The sequence below is a fragment of the Ailuropoda melanoleuca genome, chromosome 13, assembly GCF_002007445.2.
Source record: "Ailuropoda melanoleuca isolate Jingjing chromosome 13, ASM200744v2, whole genome shotgun sequence".
Classification (NCBI taxonomy): Eukaryota; Metazoa; Chordata; class Mammalia; order Carnivora; family Ursidae; genus Ailuropoda; species Ailuropoda melanoleuca.
Window position 1 is genome coordinate 5,520,555 of NC_048230.1, and position 22,961 is coordinate 5,543,515.

The window sequence follows — 22,961 nt, forward strand, 5'->3', positions numbered from 1 at the left end:
GGAACTTAGAGACTGGCCTCCCGGAGGCTCTGGCTGTCTCTCACTGAGGGGATGGAAGAGCGAGTTCCGTGACCCATGCACAGATCTGCCACCCGAGGAAACGAGTCCCAAACGCTTCACGTTGCCCATTGAATCACCGCTGCTTTGAGCCCGCCCAGGGATGGCAGATGGGTCTTGATGCGCACAACAACCCCAGGTAACCGGCAGTGGCTCTCGAGGAGTCCGGAGTTGCTCAGCAGGGAGGGCTGGGGAGTGATGAGAGACGTGTGCTATGGATGAGGGACACGAAGCATCAGCAGAAATGATTTCCCGTGTTCACCGGCCATTGGCACAGTGAACCATCCTTCACTCACTTTTCTTAAGACCAGGGGCCACAAGGCAAATGTGTTCAACATTCTCCACGACCCCACAAGGCTAATACTGAAAGCAGCACTAGTATACACCAGGCTCTGGTCTAAGCACTTGACCGTCATTCATTTCATCCTCACAACAATACGATGAGAGACCTCCACTGTACAGATGAGGAAACTGAGGCACAGTGGGGTTAAGTCACAGACCATGGTCCCGCGGACTCTAAGAGTGCTGGGCCCAGGCAGATGGATTCCATGGTCCCTCTTTACGGCAACTAGACTACTCTCACCAAGCTCTGTTAGTTGCAAAAAAGACTCTGACCGCGTGACCTGAGAGGCAGGGCGATCGCAGAACCCAGCAGGTGCCCCGGAAGTATGGTCATCTCTGGGCAGACCCATGTGGGTGAGGCATGGCCAGGACCCTCTTGGGGAGGTAGGGGTCCGCAGCTGAGACCAGATGAGAAGGATGTGGAGAAGACTCTCCTCCGGGGCAAAGTACAAAAGCAGCCTTGGAGGAAGAAACCCAGCTCTGGGGCATGCCAGGTGTGGGACCCCAGACAACTCCCCCAGTGCCTCCGATGCCCTAGCTGTAGGAGGCGCTCCCTACCACCACTTACAAAGGTGCTGCCACACACACGTCAAGTGCCTGGCTTCATAAATTAGCACTTAAGGAGTTGGGGATCTCCCTAGCTTGGCACCCATGATAAGCGGTCACCTACCCAGCACAAATAGGTCACCACCCCCTCGACTCCTGGCCCCTCCACAATTCTTTACAATTCAGGCATAAGGAGGGAGGGCTGACGAGTCACCCACCCGGTCCCGGCTTGGGTGGCAAGTACTTCTAAATTTCCACAACGTGGAAACAAGCTAGCCGCCCACAAAGACTGCGGCTGGAATCCCAGCTCTCCCACCCACTGCTGTGTGCCCTCAGCGAAGCCCTATCTCCTCTCTGGGCTCAGTCTCCTCTGTAACATGTGGGGATGAGAATGCAGACTATGTCTCTCTCATGTTTATTCTTCGGCACCTGCTGGGAGGCTGGCAGGTCGAAGTCTTCGGAACTGAGTGAAGCTCTCTCCACACTGGGCTCTGTGTTCAGAGGAATTGGGACAAAGGGGTCCAGGAAGAAATCTAGCCCAATCCCCTCCGGGGCGGGGAGGGGAGTGATCAAGGAGAATACAAACCCCAGTAGCTTCCTTAAGCCTCAGGCAGCCAGAAATAAGACAGGTGGCTCAGATCATTAAAAATGGGACTAACTCCGTTCATTAGGCTCACTGTAAAGCCTTCTCAGTGTGGTAGTGGGAACGTTAAATCACAGCATTTAAAGCCATTTCCAAGGCAAGATTTTAAAAGGCCTGTAAATAATTCCCGAGGAACTCTTCGTAATGCCAGGATGACACACTTTGCCTGGGGCGGCCGCGTACAAGCACACAGCTGAAACACCATACCATTTCTCTCATCACGCTTCTGCCTTCCAAGCACACAGCCCAGCAGCCAATGGAGACAGGAGCAGGTAGGGAGCAGGCTGGGGGTGANGGGGCGGCCGCGTACAAGCACACAGCTGAAACACCATACCATTTCTCTCATCATGCTTCTGCCTTCCAAGCACACAGCCCAGCAGCCAATGGAGACAGGAGCAGGTAGGGAGCAGGCTGGGGGTGAGCTGGGGTGGGGAGGGGGCTGGAATGCAGGGAGCGGAGGGAGGGTTCAGAGCCCAACAGGTGTGCTCAAAAGAGGGGAAATCACACAGGGCCCACCCAGTGGACCGGTCTGGGGTCTCTGACGACGGCAAAAGCTTCCCTGGGTTCATCCTAGCCAGAACAGTTGGGGTGCAAACCCTCTATCTTAGGTCAGGCCACTGACTGACCTTTCCAAGCTGCCCCAGAAACTCTGGGCCACACTTGCCCCACCCCTGTCAGTGGCCCCAGAGAACAAGGACAGGCCTGGAGAGGGAAGGCTGGTGTTCAAGCCCAAGTGGAGAGACAGGGAGCCAATGGGGCTGGCCTCAGCACTGGGGAGGCCGGTCCTACCTCCCAGACCTGTCACTTTCCGCAGGCAGGCAAGGGCATACTGCAGGCGGCCACACTCCTCGGCATTAGCCCCATAGCGCCGAAGCGTCTCCTTCACCTTGACCTCGTTCATGTCCAGCAGGGCATCCAGCGTGAGCTCGCTGAGGATCTCCTGAGGAAGCACAGAAGGGACAGGCGGAGAGCTGGTGAGCAATCAGGCCGGCCCTGGCGCCCTCCTCATCCTCTCCGTGGCCAGGGCTGGGCTTCCCCGCTGAGTGGCAGGGGCCAGGTGCTGGCAGGCCGGCCTCCGGACCAGAGGCCACCACTTGTCAGAGGACACAGGCAGCCGGCTCTCGCCCCCACCCCCAGCGCTCCCAGAGACAGCAGCTGAGGTTGAGACGCCAAAGCTTCAGGGCTGGGGTGGGGGAAGGACAGAAAAAACAGCAAAGTTACGATGAGGGCACGCTGCCCGCTTGTTTCTTTTTATGCCTCTGCACAGAAAAATGATGAATCATGACAACTTTTTAGAATGACAAGAACTTCAGATAAAGAGGGCCCTTTGCAATTTTGCTCTATCTGAATTAGACAAGACAGATTCCAAATAAAACTGGCTTAACAGGAGAAGGATTAAAAAGAATTAACCCTCACCAAGCACTGTCTAGGCGCCTTATTGCTCAGTCAAAACCTTTCAAGGGTTCAAGGTAGCAGAGAGGAAGGGAGAGACTGGGGTGTGACAAGGACTCCATGTGGACCCTGAGGACGGAGGGGCCAGATGAGAAGGGACGCAGGGCGCTTCTAGGAGAGAGAGTGGCCCCTGGCTGACCAGCAAAGGAAAGGGAGCCTCAGACCAACAGCCAGAAGGAACTGGCTTCTGCCAACAACCCCAAGGCACCTAGACGAGGCTTCTCCCCAGAGCCTCCAGGGAAGAGGCCGGCCTTGCTAACACCTTAAGGTCTTGGGCCTGGTGAGATCCTACATGGGGAAGCCAGCTGAGCCGGCCTGAGCCCTCCATCCTGCTCTCCTCCTCCAGATCCGTGAGCTGAGAAACGGGGGATGTTTTAAGCCGCTATGTTTGTGGTTATTTCTTAGACGGCAAGAGAAAACTCATACAGAGAATGAATATTTGAATCAAGGCCTGACTTCAAAGCTTGTGCTCTTTCTTCTCATCAGGGAGGAAGGAAACCCCTCCGGCTCGGACTGCTCTGAGCCTTATGTGATACCAAGTCTGGAGCAGACCCACAGAAAGATGACACGTTTCTGGCCTCAAGTGATTTGCAGGTAACTGACATAAAAAAAACAAGTCACTGCAAAGTACTGTCATATGGCCTAGCACAGAGAAAGCTCCAAGAGCCACCTGATGGGGTCGGGAAGGGAGCGTGGGATTGGGGATCAGGGTTTTTCTTCCTCTTCTTCTTTGGCCCCTTTCTGTATTTTCCAGATTTTCTATGTCAGGAAAGGCCAGACATCCCACATCAAACAATTCACATAGAGCTTGCAGTTCTTCAGAATCTAAGCGGATTTTCACTGATGTCAGCAAGCTGTGTAATTTTCTTTTAGAAGAGTTATTATCAGTTCACGCTGCTGTAAATCGTAGGCACAGGTGTTGAGCTGAACCTGATGGAGATGCCCGCAGTGAGTGCTTAGAGCAATGGTCTGGGCATTTTTGCGATGCTGGTGGTGGGGGCCGCGGCTGAGGCCTGGGGTCTGGCCATATCCCACCTCCACCCCCGCACCTTTGTGTCCTTGTCCGTATATTCTTCAATCTCCAGGGCTGTGGACAAGAATCCCATAGCTGTTTAGAGTGATTCACACTGAAATTTGGAAAAACAGACGCAAAAAAAGCACCAAGCAGCTCATCATTGGCTGGACAAACCCCTGGTTGTCAGAAATCCTTCCAGATGATAAAACAAGAGCGTCACAGGAAATCGCTGATAACGGCACAGACAGGAGGCTAGTCAGATAAAGGTCCCCAGGCAGCAGCTTTTGTTCAATCCCTGTGTCTTCCTTCACTGGCCTCTGAGACGCTCTTCATCAAAATGCAGTTTTGACATCTGTTCCCCTCCCTCTACTATGAAAACCAATTTAGCAATATTGTCAAGAACGAATGGCAGTGACGTGGAGCTTTACACAATGGCACAAAACGACCCACCACCCTCCCCTGGAGTGTCCTCCGAGCTCACCAAGCATGCGGTTCCCCCAGCCTGTGATGACTCAGCAGTTCTCCAGAACAGAGATGCAGAAACAAGCCTACTAAACCCAATCCCCAATCTAATTACCATGCAAATAGGGATTTTCTTCCTTCCGTTCGGTCTTTCTATTCCTCTCCTCCCCACCCACACCGAGTTTCCAGGTCTCAAACATAGTAAGTACGTTTATTATGACAAGCCATCTGCCAGGACAAGGCACCCAGGGCTACAATTTGTATACACTCTTGGCTCAGCACCACCCAGCAAGGAGAGACAGGCAGTGAGGTGCACCTGCCAGAGACCTCAGGCAGGGCAACCTAACAAGCAGCCAGACCCACGTGCGTGGGATCCCAAGCTCCTGGGATCCCAAGCTCCTTCGACTATCCCCCTACCCCCATCATTCCTCAACCTGGCAAAGCCTTGGGGCGCAACAGCTACCCTGAGGGGAAATAATTTTTTTCAAAGCAAAGTAATTAATTTCCACCTGCTTTCTGGGAAAAAAACTATTACTATGAAATGGAAATTCTTTGTTCTTTATCAAAGTGCAGTAACCCTCTAGGAGAGAGAAAGAATATGTTCAAATCCATTCCTTTAAAAAAAAAAAAAAGGAAGAAAAAAGGTATTCCCTTAAAGTTTCAAATTAGCTGGAAAGTGTCTCCCACTGCCATGAGGTTTCGTGGATCAGCCCACCACACAGGAAAGAGGCAACAAAGGCCACCTTCCTCCTCCTCCTCTGCCCTCTCTTTATGCTCCAATTCAAACCAGGGGCCGGCAAGACAAAACTGGAGGGCGGGTGGGGGGACTGGGGCAGAAGAGCCAATCCAGGGGCCCATTTAAAATCGGAGCTGCTCCTGCCTCTCCCAGGACGAGCCTATCTTCCCGGGGTGTGAACTGTGCGTGTCCACCCGTGACATGAGAATGCCAGCACACGGTCATGGTCATCATTTCCGAGGGCTCTTCCGTTCCCTGACCCCTCCCCCTCCTACAGGGTGGGATTACCGAACTGGGGAGAGGGACCACCCCACTCAACCTAAAAGCTGTAGCCAAGAAAGCTACCTGCCAGTCAGCAAGTTACCTGGCAGAGTAAGGGTCTCCAATACACAAGCCTCAGGGCCAGGCCGTGGGAAGAAAGGAGACCAGGGGGGATGTGGCCCTCTTGATCCATCTTTTATTCGAGACAGAAGTAATAAAGACATTTCTCCTCTTCACTGGACAACAAGAAAGCCAACAGCAGCAAGGACAACGCTATAATCAGAAACCCACCCTCTGCCTTTGCTCAGTGTTGGGGTCTGAGGGGAGGCAATGGGAGGGCTGCCAAATCTTACTATAAAGAAATCTGGGGGCGCCTGGGTGGCTCAGTCGATTAGGCCTCTGGCTCTTGATTTCAGCTCAGGTCTTGATCTCAGGGTTGTGAGATCGAGCCTTGAGTCAGGCTCTGTGCTGGGCTGGGCGTGGAGCCTGCTTAAGAGTCTGTCCCTCCCTCTGCCCCTCCCCCAGTTGTTTCCCCCTCTCTAAAAAAGAAAAAAAAAGGAAAAAAAATCTGGATCTTTATTTTAAAATAGCTGATTTGGGGGCACCTGCATGACTCAGTCAGTTGAGCATCTCACTTTAGCTCACAGGTCATGATCTTGGGGTCCTGGGATCGAGCCCCACATCAGGCTCCCTGCTTAGCGGGGAGTCTCCCTCCCCTCTGCCCCTGTTCACGTTTAAACCCCTCTCAAATAAATAAATTAAGTAGCTGATTTTCAAATGGTAATAACTACTGCAAAACTGTGCAGACCAACAACCACATCTGTGAGTTACACGGAGCCCCAGCAAGGAGACCCTATGAAGATGTGACACCCAAGTTCTGTCTGATCAGCAACTTCTAAAGCTTTATCTCCATGGGCAAGCGGGGAGGGAAGGCAGCCCAGCGACAGATGCCGTAGGCAACACAGCACGGGTGGACAGGCCTTCTCAGTGAGGTGTCCACGCTGGCCCTGGGACCCCACCATGAAAACAAAGTGCCCTGGCCTTTCAACGTCTACAGGTGATTTCAGACCTGAAGTTAACTCAGTCAAGGTGGGAAAGTGCATGAGGGTGAGGGTGAGCAAGCACGCTGGAACCAGGGGAATCAGTACACAAAGAAAAGGCATCCCCCCAGCTCTCGGCTGGACCTCCAGCTAGACAATGGTCAGGCTGGGTGAGTGGCCGGGCAGGCCCTGCGAATGGCCCTGATGTCTCTTCAAGCAGTGGCCCTACGCAACTCGGCACCCCCAAACCTCATACACGGACGTGATCTGCCCACCCACCGCGACAGGCACAGCCAAGTTTGAGTTAGGAGTTCTTTTAGACCACGTGCAACGTCTCTGGATCATCTCTAAACGGAACGCACATTAGGGAATGAGTTTCACCAACAGCTGCAGGTGACCTCACACACCCACCAAAGAGCGGGCAGGCGAGGCTGCTTTGAAGCCCCCTCCAGTCTGAGAGGCCCCACGGTCCCAGGAGGGCCTCCCACCTCCCTGGAGGCGGAAGATGGCAAGTTGTCTCAAAGACAAGGACCCGGACCCTGGGGCTCTCGGAGGGGATGAAGACTGACAGTCCACACCGCTTCAAGGAGAATTCCTGCCCACCCCATCCCAGCTCCTGTTTAAAAAGAAATCATGGGGGCGCCTGGGTGGCTCAGTTGTTAGCATCTGCCTTCGGCTCAGGGCGTGATCCCGGAGTCCTGGGATCGAGGTCCACATCAGGCTCCTCCGCTGGGAGCCTGCTTCTTCCTCTCCCACTACCCCTGCCTGTGTTCCCTCTCTCGCTGGCTCTCTCTCTCTGTCAAATAAATAAATAAAATAAAAATAAAAATAAATCATGAACTAGAAACCAAGAAGGGAAGATAGCGCTCCCTGGGCAGTGCAGGGAACCCCAAGCTCTGGCTCCGGCAAGGCTCCGGTTCACACCTGAGCACAGAAGTGGGGCAGCGAGAACCTGGGACAGAGCAAGAGCTCCGGAGGACACTGGCTCCTGGCCTCAGCCTGTTCCTTCAAGTCCCGGTTTATGTCCTCTGGTAGGTGACGCGATGACCATTAGACAGCAGGGTTGGGGGAGGGCTGAGGTCACTCCCAGTCTACGGTAATTCACCTGCTGGTTCTGTTCTCTAGAGCAGGAGGCGGGGCCGGGCCGGGCCAAACACAGCTATCCCCTCCCCTCAGCAACTGGCAGCAGGTCACGCCAGGGGCCAAGATGAGTATCAGATGGCATGCTGGGACTTACCAGCAGCCACGGGGCTGCCTGGGATCTATACTTAGAAACCTGTGCCGGCGGACACGGACAGTTGTCCGCACTCGCCATGGTCAGTCAGAAGTCTAGAAATGCCAGGGGCTCCAATGCCTGTTTGTGGGCCACGTACAATACCTGGGGCAGCTCCAGGCAGAATACCGGTGAAGGCCTGGGGTAAAGGAAGGCCAAGAAGCAAACCCACACGTTATGTTTCTAGTTAGCCTTCTGGTCCGAGAGCGCAGGATGGGTCAGTGCTGCTGGCTCTCCGGGTCCGTTTGCAGAACCCAGATTTCTGGTGTGTGGGTGCAGGGGCACCCCCCGCCCAAGCCCCACCTCCCTGGCTGTGGATTAACGAAGGGCCAGGACCCTTCACCACAGAGGCTTCCCTGGGACTGGTCACACCAGAGAGGCCAGAGGTGGACCCTCAGAGCCCTGTGGATGGTGATGCAGACCCCTACACACCCCTCCGAGGCCAGGGGGGCAGCTGGGGAAAGAGAGGGGGAAGAGCAAGGGAGTTTCTCTGGCAGCCCAGGTGGGGAGCCTACATGCTTCCAGTTGGCAAGGCAACACTTCCCAGATGTTCCTCTCTGCCCTCTGCCCATGGCTGGGGCTGAGGGAGAGGGACAGCAAGACTTGGGTGACAACAGCTGGAAATTCTGTGAGGCACGGGGTGGGGGGGGGAGGGGCAGTGAGGGCCTGGATCGGGCAGCCTTCTGGGGTTTCCGTGGAGATCACCAGACAGCTTTGTCCGCAGGGTACTGGCTTGGGTACTGGTCCTGGGGCCAGCCTCCTCCTCTCTCAGCACCGGGAAATGAGAAATAGCCCCTCTCCCAGGAGAAGCCAGCCACTTTCTGGAAGGCTTCTCTCCACCACCTCCCAGCCATAGTGAAGGAAGGGCCAGACCAGCTCGCTGGGACCCCCATCACCTTGGGCCCGTCCCTACCCCTCTCTTGGAGTCTGGTTTCATCGTTTGCAAAATGAGTGGGTTTGGCTGAATTAGAGTAGTGGCTCTCCACCCTGGCTGCACCCTGGAATTACCCGGGGGCGGGGTGGGGGGCTCTTTAAAAAGGGTCCTGACGCTCACATTTCACCTCAGACCAATCAAATCAGAATTTCTCAGGGTGGGGACCATGAGAGAAGACAGGCTGCAGGACCTTAAGTCGGGCTAAAGAAGCACAGGGCAGGGAGCGTCTGAGAGTACCCAGGTTTAGAAGGCGGGTCTGGCTGGGGTAGGGCAGGGCTGCGCCCTGGGGTTGACCCCTGCCTGTCTTCTCATAAGGCTCACACTCCCCGAACTCAACCCCAGCCTAGCCCAAGCTCCCAGATGTCCCAGGAGAGGTCTGTGCCCGCCTCCCTCCCACCCTCCCACAGGACAGGGTGGGGGCTTACAGAATGGGGAGCCAGGCTGGAATCTTCAGGGAGTGGCTGTCTCTGGCCTACGCATTGGTATGTCTGGGCTTAAAAGCCTCAGAAAGATGGGGCAGTGGTGGGGAAAGGTGTGGAGGTGGACGGATGCAGGTCAAAGGAGAGGAACTGAGGAGGAGGTCAAGAAAGGCCAAGTGATGAGCCATTTATTATGCCTCTCCTAGGGTCCAGGTGCTCTGCTAGATGAACTAGAGATCAGTGCTTACGGTCCTCATAACATCCTGAGATGGGTGGTAAGGTTCAGAGAGGGTAGGTAACTTGCCCAAGACCACACAGCCCAACTGGGAAGGCTGAGGCATGGCCACCTCTTCCTATTCCCAGCCAGCTGGCCCAGCCTGCGCTGCCGCCCACTGATACACTCTATCAAGTGAGCTCTTCAGCCCAGGGTAGAGTTTACTTGGCATCACGAGTCACATCCGGTTTCCCTGGCTCCACATCCCGCCCTACCCACCCTACCGAGCTAGGTCGAGCTCTCGCTGTGGGGTTAAAAGCTCCCGCAGGTGGCCTCCCAGGGTCTTCTCCTCCACATTCCTTTTCAAGGCCCTTCATTCTCCTCGTGCCCTCTGGAGGACACCAGTGCTTCCTAACTCTGCCTGGCACCAGATCTCCAGCTTCTGGTGGCATGTGCTGTCACCCCAGGCGCTGGACCCCCCCCTTCCTGGACAGCCTGTCTTGTATCTCCTGTGAGCCCCGAGGGACCCAGAACAGGGATTGGCAAGCTGAACAGAGAGGGAATTATCTTCAGCTTTGCAGGCCATATGGTCTCCGTCAGAGACCCTGTCGTTAGAGCGCCAAACAGCCAGGCAGTATGTCAACAAATGGGTGAGGCCGCATTCCAATAAAACTTTAAGTACAGACACTGCAACTTGAATGTCCTATCATTCTCACATGTCATTCAACAGTCTTCTCTTTTTTTTCTAGCAGTTAAAAATGTGAAAACCATTCTTCGTTTACAAGGCTATACAAAAAAACAGTGGTGGGCTGGACTTGGCCCATGGGGCACCGTTTGGCAACCCCTGATCCCGGGGGGTCATCCAGTCCCTCAGCAAACACACAACTCTGTTGGGCTCCATCTCCTCGTGGCCCTGCGCCTCACTGCTCCTTCCTTTCCACCTGCCTCTGTGCTGGCAGGTCTTGTCCCCGCCTGGCCCCTCAGCACAGCACACAACGTGCAGAAGGAGACCCAGAGGAGAGGCTTCCAGGGAGGCCCACACCTGCCATCTGGGCCACCTGCATTTTGTCACCTTCCTCTGTACCATCGACACACATTCCCAAAATGGCTCCTCCAGGCTGCAGTTTGAAAACAGCCAGACGCACCCAGCGTTAGACACACACACACACACACACACACACACACACACACACACACACACACCCCAGCTTCACGGCTGCACGCTTACCCCTCGGTACGCGCTACTTCCCCAAATGGAGACACGAGACGCACAGGCTTCTCCAGGAGCAGCTCTCTACACCCAGGATGCTTGCTGATATGGGGGGGAAAGCCCTATTGCCCACTAGACTCCAGAGTAAACCTCAAGTCAGAAATGGAATACTCTAAAACAAACAAAAACGAGAACATTCAAAGATAAGATTGGGGTCAGAGTGGGACAGGGGGAGGGTTTGCCAGCAGCCAGAGAGCGACACGAACCTTGGGTGACGCTTGACTTCTGGGGAACTGGCAAACAGGAAAGTCCCTTCCTGCACAAGTAGGGCAGGGGGTGGGCACAGCTTCCCCAGAGCAGTAGGCCCTCCCTGGCATCCCTGGTTGACACAGCAGGTGAGAGCAGGACAAGTGGGGGGCAGTGGGGATGCAAGCCAGGCCAGCAGCTGCATGGGGAGAGGCTGCTGAGTGAGAGTGGGTATCTGAGGGACCCTCCCCACAGGGACACCTCAGAGGGGAGAAGGGGTGCCGTAACTGCCTGGGGACAACAGCCCTAAACCAGGGCTGTACCTAGCAAACTGGGATGCCTGCTAATTCCACGCAGAGGGTGCAGGGAGTGGAGTCTGGTTTGAAAGGGATCTCCGCATAGGAAACCCCAGCTCTCCTGAGGGCAAAGGCATGGACAGGGGCTCTTGGGTGTGGCCATGCCTACGGCCATCTTTACTGCTGGCTGATGCCCCCTTCAGCTCTCCCATCCAAACACACCATTAAAAAGAGGATTCCCAGGTGGGTCTACCAATCTCCTACTCCCTCCTCCTCCATACCTGCAGGGCAGGAGCTGAGTTCAGCCAGCGAGGCCCACTGCACCAGAGCGCACCCAGACTGGCAAACAGGCCTCAGGCCACGGCAGCTTTGCTTAGGGCCCTGGCACACGCCTGGTCCCAATTTGGGGCCAAGAGCCAAATCTACCAGAGGGGCACGTGCTAACGCACAGTTATGCAGTCTGTCCTTTGGGGTTGTTTGTCTATCTGTCTGGGTGGGGGATACACTGGGCCACAGAAAGTGAGCCCAGTCCGGAGACCTGAGAACCAGGCCGGAGACCTGAAAACAGGGGCCACATTGTTTCCACGCTACCCCACGGGCACCCAACCAGGAGACCAAGATCTTTCAGGAGATCTCTGTAGTTTTCCAGAAACCCTGTAAACAACTCCGGCCCCACAGCAACAATGGACCTCAAAGTATGGGAACCCAGTGGAGCCCAAGTGGACCGCCAAGACTCAAGTCAAGGAGGCCATTGCTGGTGCCACCAAGGTGTGAGGGCGTAAAAGGGCGTAATGGATAGTCATGAGGTTGAGGAGAGGGGAAATCCTTCCTCTGCTAAGGTCAAAGGGCAAAGTTTAAAAGGGACCTTAGAGACAATGTAGTCCAACACTCATTTTATGGAGGATAAAACGGAGGACCACAGAAGGGAGGGGACCTGCCTGGGTCACCCTGAACAACAGCACCAAGACCACGGCCCAGATTTCCCAACACCCCTGCCAGTGTGGACACTGGCTATCCTGGGCCCCTGCGAGCACTCACTGTTGTTCCCTATGGGCATTCCTCACCCAGATGTAAAGGTTTCATTCCTGCCAGATTCTCTGAGCTGCTCTAAGAGGTGAGCCAAAAGGGTAAGGACTACCCTGAGAATCACCACCAAAGATGCTAGCCTGAGGGATGCCAGGCCAGGCTGCTTGCCTCACGGGCCCAGAGCCCTACGGAATCCAGAAGCAATGGGCTTCTGGGTTCATGGCCTCACCCAGAGCCTGAAGTCCCTTACGTCTTGGGGGCTTAAAAGATAGCAAGTGGGTAGAAATTCTCAGCTCCATGTTCTTATCCACCTCTACCCACGCCCACGGACGGCAGTGCATGCTTTCCTTCTTTTCGATAAGCAGCAGCAAACCCCACATCACCAACTACTCCCAAACACCCAGGTCCTGTGACACGGCCTGGGACCTGCCCTGGGCCGAGGCACACGGATTCTTACTCAGCTTCTCTGCATGCTTCCTCTTTCCACAAACAGTCTTGTCATAAAAATAACCACTACCGGTACTGTCGCTGCTCGTGAAATGGCCTGCGTATAGTTGCTTGGTAGCGAAGGAAAGTGAGGCTTAGAGAGATGGAGTTACTCACTTAAGACGCAGCCAGGGAGCGCCGGAGCCCAGACTGGACCCTGGTCCGTGTAACTCCAAAGACAGCACTCACAGTCTCTACACCCTTTGGCCTTGCTGGCCTGGGAGACCAGAGGCTCTGCCAGGTGGGGCTGGGGCTGCCTGTACAACTTCAGTTGCTTAAGTTCCCTGCAGAAGGAGCAGGCTCAGAACAACTACGTACTCTGTTCAAACCCAAACTGTGGACAAGCCAAAAGTCATCCGTGTACCAGAAGGATGGGAAAGATCTATTTCGGTAAGATCCTGACGGTTCCCCAGCTGCTGTACCACAAGACAGTCAGGGAATGAAACAAAGAAATGGAAATCACAATCGCGATCTCCCCAGACATGCTCTACAGACAGTGAGCAACCCAAGAACTCAGAGCCCAGCCAAATGTACCCGCTCTGGGGACTCACAGAAGGGCCACCTGATCCCGGACCCCAGTGCCTACCTTGCAACCCTCCAGCCTGGGCTGGTCCAGGCTTCTTGTTTCTTGCAGGACCACAGGTGGTGGGGTCCCCGTGCCCCTTACAGCCTTGGCCATCACCCAGCTCCACAGGCAATGCATGGTGAGGGGCCCAGGCCCAGGGTCCCCGGCAGCCGCAGCCCTGGGCGCAGCGTCTCAGAGAAGGACAAGGCAGGGAGAGGAGTTTCTGTTTTCATGGCTGTAGTGAACAGTCACTGTAGCCAAAAATAGTTTGTGCCTGGGAGCTGGGGAGTCAGCACATACCTCCCAGAGCAGGTGCTGGTTGTGAGACACTCAGGCTCTGGGGGGCCTCGCTACAGGGGCCTGGGGACTTGGGAACCTGGGGACTTGGGAACCTGGGGACCCATGCACCCAGGATCCCGGGATACCAGGCCCTGGACAGAGAGGTGATCTCTGCCTCGCTGCTCACCTCCAGAAAGTCTGACCTGAGTCACCAAGGAACACGATCATCTCCCTCCTCCCTGTGAATCATCTGGGGAACCCCCACCCCCACATGAACTCCAACTACCCCAACCCTCCTGGAGCTCTCACACATTTGGGGCTGGCTGGTTTGCACCACAACACAGCAGATGCCCTAGATGGCACACAAGAGAACCATTAAAAATGAGGCTCGGCTGTCAAAGCTCTTAGAACCATACACTGAAAACCGTGAACTTTACTCACTGTACATGGGGGAAAAATGTAAAAGAAGTTAAGGGGCTGGCTAATAATGGCTGGTGGAGTTGTGGGAGATTTTGTTTTCTTTTCTATTTTTTTATTTTCAAATTTTCCTGAAATGTACATTTGTGATTAGATTTAGGAAATGTTGCTTCGAAATAAAATTTTGAAAAAGGGGGGCGCCTGGGTGGCACAGCGGTTAAGCGTCTGCCTTCGGCTCAGGGCGTGATCCCGGCGTTCTGGGATCAAGCCCCACATCAGAGCTCTTCCGCTATGAGCCTGCTTCTTCCTCTCCCACTCCCCCTGCTTGTGTTCCCTCTCTCGCTGGCTGTCTCTATCTCTGTTGAATGAATAAATAAATAAAATCTTTTTTAAAAAAAATTTTTTTTGAAAAAGGAAAAATGTTCAGGCATCACAGAGGGAAGGTACCACATGGTTCTATCTATGAGAATTTAAAATGTGTGTGTGTGTGTGTGTGTGTCTGTCTGTCTGTCTGTCTGTGTGGATTTTGTCACCCCTGGTGTGGAGCCAGATATCCTGGGTAGGAATCCTGGCTGCACCATGTACCATCTAGGTGACCTCAAGCGACACCATCAGTTTCTCTGGCTTAGTTGCATATTGGTCATAAAAGCATTGCCTCCTGCTAGCGACAAAATATGCATGCCCCCACCACAGAACTTAATCCCCAGGGTGATGGTATTGGGGGGTGGACCCCTCAGGATAGGATTAGTGCCCTTATATAAAAGATCCCAGAGAGCTGCCTGGCCCCTCCCACCACATGAAGACAAAGCAGAGAGACCACGGGCTATGAATCAGGAAGTGGGTTCTCACCAGACACTGAATCTGCAGGCACCTTGATCTTGGACTTCCCAGCCTCCAGAACTATGAGAAATAAATTTCTGGTGCTTATAAGCCCCCAGTCTATGCTTTGTTATAGCAGCCCAGATGGACTGAGACATCATCTCCTAAGGTTATTGGGAGGGCTGAATGAGAGACACTCCATGTAAAGCTCATAGCTCAGCATCAGGCACGCTGGGAACACTCACTGAAGAATTAGAGCACAGGGCGCCTGGCTGGCTCAGTCAGTGGAGCGTGCGACTCTATGTGTCAGGGTTGTGGGTTCGAGCTCCATGCTGGGTAGTGGGATTACTTAAAAATAAAACAATCTTAAAAAAGAAAAAAATTTATAGCATAAGTTCATGAATAAACTTCATTTAAAAAAAAAGGAAAAAGAAAAGAAAAGCCAACAATGAAGGCTGACTGGAAGGAAATGCACCAAAATGTTTATAGCATTTCCTCAGAGTAGTAAGATTATGGGGTAAACCAACCATAAATGGTACAATGACTGTTTTCATTTCTACACTTTTCAGATTTTGAGAGTGAATATCCAGGTATATTACTGGATATTAAGAAAAAAAGAAAAGTAAAAAGCCAAGAAGCAATGATTAGCTCTGTGAAGGATTACAAGTAAATCATTTCCTTTGCTTCTCTGTATTTCTTAATCTAAAATACTTATTACCTTCACAGTGAAGAAAATGAGAAATGTCATTAAAAACAAAAAATGAGGGGACAGGCTCACTGATCCTATTCTAGAAATGTGATCTCTGCTGCCCCCCCCGCCCCACCCCAGGGTCTAGACCTCACATACCATCTCAAGCCTGAGGCCCTTTGTCTCCCACACAGACACAAGAGTCTTGCTCACTGATGGAAATGGGGCACAGCAGTCACCCCTGAGGCCCTCAGAAGAAAGCCAGGTGACCATCCCCACGGAGAGCCCCTGGTGAGGGTGGGGACCGCAGCAGCTGCAGTATAACCACTCTTGCTCTCTGGGGGTGCGAGCATTTACGCACGTCTCTTCTTGCGTCAGCAGGGCTGTCTTCCCTCCAGGAGCGCAGGTGGTACTGACCCCTCAGGTCCCCACGCGCTCTGCCATGCTGCTCCAGGGCTGAGCCATGACCCAGTGTGGGCTAACTGGAGTTTTTCATCTTCCAAGCCCTGTGCTTGGCTCTGGTATAACACGTGACCAAAGGCAGGCCATGCAGAGCCTTCCATGGGATTTTGCAGCTCCAGTCCCAGGGGAAGAAGCTCTCCATGGGCAAGCACCACCACGATGCAGGAAGAAGGTGAGGCTTAGCTGCTGGTGTCCTTGGCGCCTGCCACGTGGACTGGGGCTGGCTGGGAAGTATACTCTAACAGCATCCTCTGAGCCTCTGCATCCAGACCTCGCTGGACTTCTATTACTTAAGCTGACAAGTCTAGTGTAAGCCAGTCGGCATTGGGACTTGCTACGGGTACATTCTAACTAATAGGAGAACATAATAGCTTGTATTTCGTACGTACTTACTATGTGCCCTCGTACCATGAATTCCTCCATCTGTTTATCCCTCCCCTTCATCCATCTCATCGACGGACAGCTACTGAACACCCACTGTGCGCCAGACACTTTATCCCATGCTAGGGATACAACAGCACACAAAATACGTAGTCCTTTTCTCTAGGGAGCTTACACCCGAACAGGAAACACAGAATACAAAACAAAAAATAACTAAAACTATGTAATTGAAATTTGTGAATAAATGCTAAAAAGGAAAGCACATGCTGAGACATGGGGGGGCATCTAATTTTAGACAGGGTGGCCTCTCTGAAGGGCAGACATCTAAAGATCCTAGCCACGAGAGTACAGAAATTTCCAGGCAGAGGAAACAGAACATACAAAGGCCCTGGGCTGTGACAGGAAACCTGACGTGTTCTAACATAAGGCAAAGAGTGAGGAGGGGCAGGAGACAGTGTGGAAGGGGACAGATGCCAAATACTTCAGGGCCTCACAGGTAATGGTGAAGGGGCTTGGATTTTACGCTGAGGGCAAGACACTAGATGAAGGACTGTACCCAGAAAAGTGAGATGATCAGATTTGGCCTTTAAGAAAAATCACTCTTGGCTTATGAAAGATGAAATGAACGAATGGGCGAGAGTAGATAGAGAGAGTGATGCAGGTGCTACTGCACAAGTCCGTGTACCAGCGAGGCCTGGGATGGGGGGAGAGGGAGGGGAGCAGTAGTAAAAAGAGACATGGGTGCGTTTGGGATGTATATCTGGACATAAAACCAGCAGGCTTTGCTAGTTGATCAAATGTGGAGGTAAGGAAGCAGAAGGAATGAGAAGGGACTCTCAGTTTCTAGCCAGAGAACTGACAGACGAGTAAACAGGCTGAGAGGGAAGGGACTTGTCCCTGAGCAAGTGGCAAAATCAAGTTTCTGTCTGCCTCCCAACACCAGGTTCTGGGCTGTCTATTTCCAATCTTGCTACCTGCCCAAAAGTATACAGAGGAGAACTGAGCCACCAAAATGCATATGTTGATTTTCCTTTAAAAGAAGGGCAATAAGAGAAGGGGCTTTTGTTTACAGTAATTAAAACAGGGTGGTGTTGACACAAGAACATCCCAATGATCGATCTGGCTGGTTAGGTGTGTTCTAGAGCAATCTTGCCTTTGAGGCCAGTCCCGGAGGAGGGGACCCCAAACACAGACTGACAGCCCAGGAGCTGGGTGGCCCTGGGGGCAGCTCAGGCACACTAGCCAAAGTCATCCCACAGCAGGGCAAAGGCACACAGCCATGCCACCCGGCCTCTCGCCAAAGACAGCAGCGTCTGCTCAGGAACCCCGCCCACGGCAGCCCCCACAAACCACCCCCCAGCAGCCCCTGCAATTCAACCTTCATGAGCCCAGAGAACGCTCCTGAGACCCCTCAGCCCAAGGGACCAAAACTCTTTGGATGATCTGATCCGAAGTCATTCATTCAACAAAGACATCTTCAATGTGCCAGACAGCAGGGACAGAGCAGTGAACAGAACAGCCAGATTCCTGCCCGCATGGCAGGCCCAGTCTAGTCGGTTTTTACTGGACATGACAGCCCAGAAGTCCAGAGGACTGAGGAGGTGGGCTCACCATTCATACCTGCCAACTGGTTCAGGGCGGACCAGAACAGTCATGCTCTGGTTTTTTCAGATTTCTAGAAACCAGGGGCAACCTCATACTCAAAGCTTAAAAGAGGGCACTCTGGCTCAGAATCAGGAAATAAATCACTTCGTCGATTGGAGAGAAGGAACAGATGCAAGTTCAGTAAGGACCAGAACTCAGGCGCAGCACTTCGAACAGGGCCTGGCACATGACAGGAGCTAAGTATACACGGAACGAGTGCATGGCTGGGTGGACAGGAGACAACACAGGAAGGCCCTCAGCTCTGTGTTGGGCTCCATCTCAACCCTTCCTCCCTTGGGGCCCATCAGCCCATTTCCATGGTGGTTATTTGTAGATGTGTACATCCCACCACCCGATGAGCCCCCAGGGAAGCCTGTATTTTGTTCATCAGTTAATCCCCAGCGGTAATTAATCCGGGTAAGTGATCAATGGATGTAGAATGAGTGGATAGCAAGGAAAGAGGGGAGGAGGAGAGGAAGGGAAGGAGGAAGGACAGAGGGAGGAAGGAAGGGGGGAGAGAGAGAAGGAGGGAGGGGGAGAGAGAGAAGGAGGGAGGTACAGAGAAAGAGAAAGGATCAAGTCAATCATAAAACTGCACACAGAGATCCTAGGCTGGCCTAATCTAAGAAAGAAGTGAAGTCCAGGAAGAGAGACTGGCTTTGGAATCACAGGGACCTGAGTTTGAATCCTGCCCCAGCTATCAGCTCACTGTGTGACACTGACATGTCACTCAACTTCTCTGAACCTCAGTTTGCTCAGCTATAGAATGGGGACCAAGGTGTCTCCCCCCCTCCCCAAGGTATAAGGATTAAACAGGATACACGAAACGCCACCTTCCTCCCATGTCCCACCTCCAGCTCTTCTCCTGACTGGTTGGGTGACACAGGCACGCCAGCCCACCCCCAGGCCTCCATCTCCCCACCCCGCTGGGCTGGTACTGACACCTCCAATCCTCAGCCGCAGGGCAGCCCTGGGCCACTGGGGCCCACAAGCTGACGCAGATCCCTCCACACAGCCCAGTGAAAGCGTGAGCTGCCCTCAGACGCCGCTCCCAGCTGCCAAGAGCAAGGCCGCTGAACAGTGGGGCCTCTGGCTCCCCGGGGGAAAGGGTGGGGATGACAGGAAGATGGACAGGAGCACAGGCTGGGCGGAAGGGCAGTAGGATTCACGTGCATTCAAGCTGAACCCAGGAGCCAAACAGCAGCTCACTTTTCTGGCTCACTCTTCCACAGCCTCTGGCTTCACACAGCCCACCCGCCAGAGCCCACACGGGGCCAGGGCCACTCCCAGCCCACGCGGAACCAGGCCGGTGGCAGACCTCAGGTAGCTCTCTTCCCCATCCCAAGAGGAGGCCTGGTTTTAAACACGGGAGTGCGAGGGTAGTAGAGGAAAGGGGAAAGAGAAACCTGCCCCGTCAGGGCCTTAACAAAAACCCCTTACCGGACCCGCCTGCATCTTCAGTTCAGAAAATGCCAGCACCAAGAGCTCCGTCAGGGGGGCCTGTGGCCTGTGGCTCGTGCCCTGGAATCCCGGCCTCTGCAGCACCCACCCCTTGCAGCTAGGGCTGATCCCAGCCAGCACTCACCACTTCCTCTAGCAACTTCCAGCAGGGAAATTGCTAAGGAAAGCAAAATGGCTCCACGCCAGCAGGCTCTGAAATCACTTCCCCCCAGCTGCGACTTTTAACCTGTGAAGATCTGGGGGGTGAGGGTGGAAAGAGCCACAGTGTGTGACTCTAGGTGTCTGGGGAGAGCGAAGGCACCCTCCCTGCCTCCAAATCACTGTCCTGCGCGGTGCCAGGCCCAAGGGCCCCCGTCCACGAGGTGCCCCGTGTTCCCACACCAGCGCGGTCTCACCTTTCACTGTCCTCATGATGAACCCAGGCTCCTCGCCGGCAGGGGTTTTAGCTTCCCGAAAACAATTCTTTTTTTTTTTTTTTAAAGATTTTATTTATTTGACAGAGAGACAGCCAGCGAGAGGGGGAACACAAGCAGGGGGAGTGGGAGAGGAAGAAGCAAGCTTCCCAGCGGAGGAGCCTGATGCGGGGCCCGATCCTGGAACGTCGGGACCACGCCCCGAGCCGAAGGCAGACGCCCAACGACTGCGCCACCCAGGCGCCCCCGAAAACAATTCTAATGCTCTCTCTCCCCTCTCGTGCACACGCAGGCACTGCACTGGTCTCCAGATAAATCCCCCCACGCGAAGATGTCCATGAACTGACCGTTTGCTCGCCAGTCCCTTCCCAGGCCAAGCCCTTTGCAAGCACTTCCTGGATGCCCGACCAGCGCTCTCAGCCCTCAGGGGCTCCGCTGCTACGGTTCCCGCCCTCTTGCCCTTCCTGCCAGCCTAGCTCCCAGCTCTGGAGGAAGCCCTCCCTGCTGTTGGTCCTTCTCCGACCTCCCAGGGTAGGCTTTGCCGGCTCGCTCCCCTAGACCCCACGCTGCCTTCTGTCAGGGCGCCTGGTGTCAACTCTCAGCCAGTCTCACTGCAGCCTGGGAGCTCCTGGGGCGGAGGGAGTGTTTCCAGCTGTGAGCACAGGGTCCCGCCAGGGCAGGCTCCTGTGCACTGCCCAATACAGCGAGGGCCATATGTCTCTTTAAGTGAAAATTCATGACAATAAAACAAAATTTAAATGTTGGCTTCCCCATCGCACTCATCACATTTCAAGCGCTCCGTGGCCATGTGTGGTTGGGGGCTACCATGTTGGGTAGGGAAGTACAGAATGCTGCTATTGTCTCCGAAACTTCTACTGGACAGCGTCGCTCTAGATGGAGATCTGATGCTTTGGGGCAAACAGACAAAGGCATCTCCGAGCTGTCTGTCTCCAACGGAGTTAGAAATCAAAGCTCCTGGGGCGCCTGGGTGGCTCAGCCATTAAGCGTCTGCCTTCGACTCAGGTCGTGATCCCAGCGTTCTGGGATCAAGCCCCGCATTGGGCTCCCTGTTCGGTGGGAAGCCTGCTTCTCCCTCTCCCACTCCCCCTGCTTGTGTTCCCTCTCTCGCTGTCTCTCTCTGTCAAAAAAATAAATAAAATCTTAAAAAAAGAAAGAAAGAAAGAAATGAAAGGTCATGTATATCAGAAGCACCCACCACTGGGGTCTGGAGCTGTAGGGGTCTGAGACCTAACTCAGAAAGGAAAGGAGGAGAACAGAGGCCCTTCATCCACACCAGAAACCAGGAAAGGCCACTACTAGCCTGGGGCCACTTCCACATCCAACCCCTCTCTTCAAGCAGCAGAAAGGCACTATTTCCCGGAAGGGTCAAGATAAACAGAAAACGCAGAGGCCAGAAGGGGCAGCTCCCACCACCATGGGCTACGCCAGTGCTGGGGCCCTTCAGCACGGATGGCTCAGCAAAGAAAACTGCCAGACTTCATGATTCAGATCCCTTCTCCAACAATCCAACCACAGCAAAAAAAAAAAAAAAAAAAAAAAAAAAAGGAAAACATAGATAGAACCCTGTTTTAAAGTCTCCATCTCCAGCCTTCATCCTGTGATGACTTTCATTCATTCCTCAGTCACTCCCTCACTCAGCAAGTATTTGCCAAGGGCTTCCCATAGGCCAGGCGCCGTGCAGCTGGGCACGCCGACTCTTGGGGCACAGGCTGAAGCCTTCTGCGTGTGCCTCCACGTGTGCAGATGGGAGCCCCTCACACAGTCATTGCTAAGCTGGCTTGAGGAAATCTTCCCTCTTAACTAGTCTACCATGAGAGAGGAATGAGATGGATTTGTATGACTAACACAGAGATGAGATTAAGACTTAAAAAATACTGTACGAGCCCATTTTAGCAACTATAAAAAACAAAAATAAAAAGGAAACAAATGTGTATGTAAATAAGAACAATGTGCTATCCTGGATTGGCTCCTAGAACCGAAAGAAGCCACTAATGGAAAAACTGGTGAAATCCAAAGAGAGTCTGGAATTTAGTTCACAGTGATGTACCAACACTGTGTTCTCCGTTCTGACAGACGTACTACGGTAACGTCTGATGTTAACGACGGGGGGATCTGGGTGAAGGCCGTCTACAGGAACTTTGTACAACCACTGCAGTTTTCCTGTAAAACTAAAACAATTCCAAAATCAAATGTTTATTTAAGAAAATAAGCAACGTTCAGATGACATTCAGAAGCTAAAGGGTTCTATCTCTGAGGTCATGTTTGTTTTGTTTTTTGTTTTTAGCAAAGCATGGGTTTTTATGCTGTTTGGAGCTTTGGTTTCTGAGCTTTGCACCAATCTTTGACGGGTGGAAGTGTCAGAACCAATTCCAGCTACAAGCGGACAGAAGACCCATCAGGGCCGAGGGTGAGCAGGGTAGGGTGGGCGTCAGAGTCCAACACTCAGACCCATACCCCCGGGACCCACCCTGAAGCCTGTGCCAGGGAGCTGCTCTAACTCCGGGCCCCCATCGCTGTGCTCCCCACACAGGTACAAGGAGAGACTCTAGAAGCAAAGCCACGTGGAGGCAGCCCCCTCCCTGATCAGCAGGGGCAGGGGTTACTAATGGAAACAGCCCTTCTTTCTAACGTTCAGCATACTCTGGCCCGGGGCTAAGAACCAACCTGAGATTTAAGGGGAAGAAACAATAATCTTGAGAGAAAGGGTCTGGAGAGTTTGGGGAAGACATACGAATACCCAGCCAATGATTCCTTGGGATTCTTAAAACCCATGCAGAAAGCTGCTGGCCCACCCCCGTCCTGCTCCCACCCCCTTGGCCTCAGTTCCTCCAAACTCCTACTGAGCATGCCCATGAGTGAGCTTTGGAACCAGAAAGGGAGTGGGAGGCAGACCAGGGCCCAGCTTCTGTCCTGCTGCCCTTCTTAGGCCTTGAGCCGACTCCCACAGCCTCTTGATCCAGAAAACTGCCTCCAGCCAGCCCCTGCTCTCCCAGCCTTCCTTTGACTTCCCCTTTCTTTGCACTCCCCAGATGGCTATTTCGAGCCACCTATGTGCAAACCTCTAGCAGTCTCTGTGAGGCGTCTCTCACTCAGGAGTAACAGCGGCCAAGGATGAAAGGTGAGGAAATTGCCTGAATTTTCTCTCCTCCACCC

At 53.6% G+C, this 22,961-nt stretch overlaps 1 protein-coding gene across 5 annotated transcripts in view; it reads right to left on the reverse strand.

Annotated features, from left to right (window-relative positions):
• Window positions 1-22,961, reverse strand: part of KSR1 (kinase suppressor of ras 1) — a 149,315-nt gene that overhangs the window by 43,043 nt on the left and 83,311 nt on the right. For all 5 annotated transcript variants that reach the window (XR_004619929.1, XM_019803315.2, XM_034641848.1 and 2 more), the window contains exon 3: window positions 2,378-2,528. Coding sequence is in view for 4 of the 5 variants with exons in the window: in XM_019803315.2 (XP_019658874.2) it covers window positions 2,378-2,528 (151 nt within the window). In the remaining variant the exon portion in view is untranslated. The remainder of the gene's footprint in view (window positions 1-2,377; window positions 2,529-22,961) is intronic.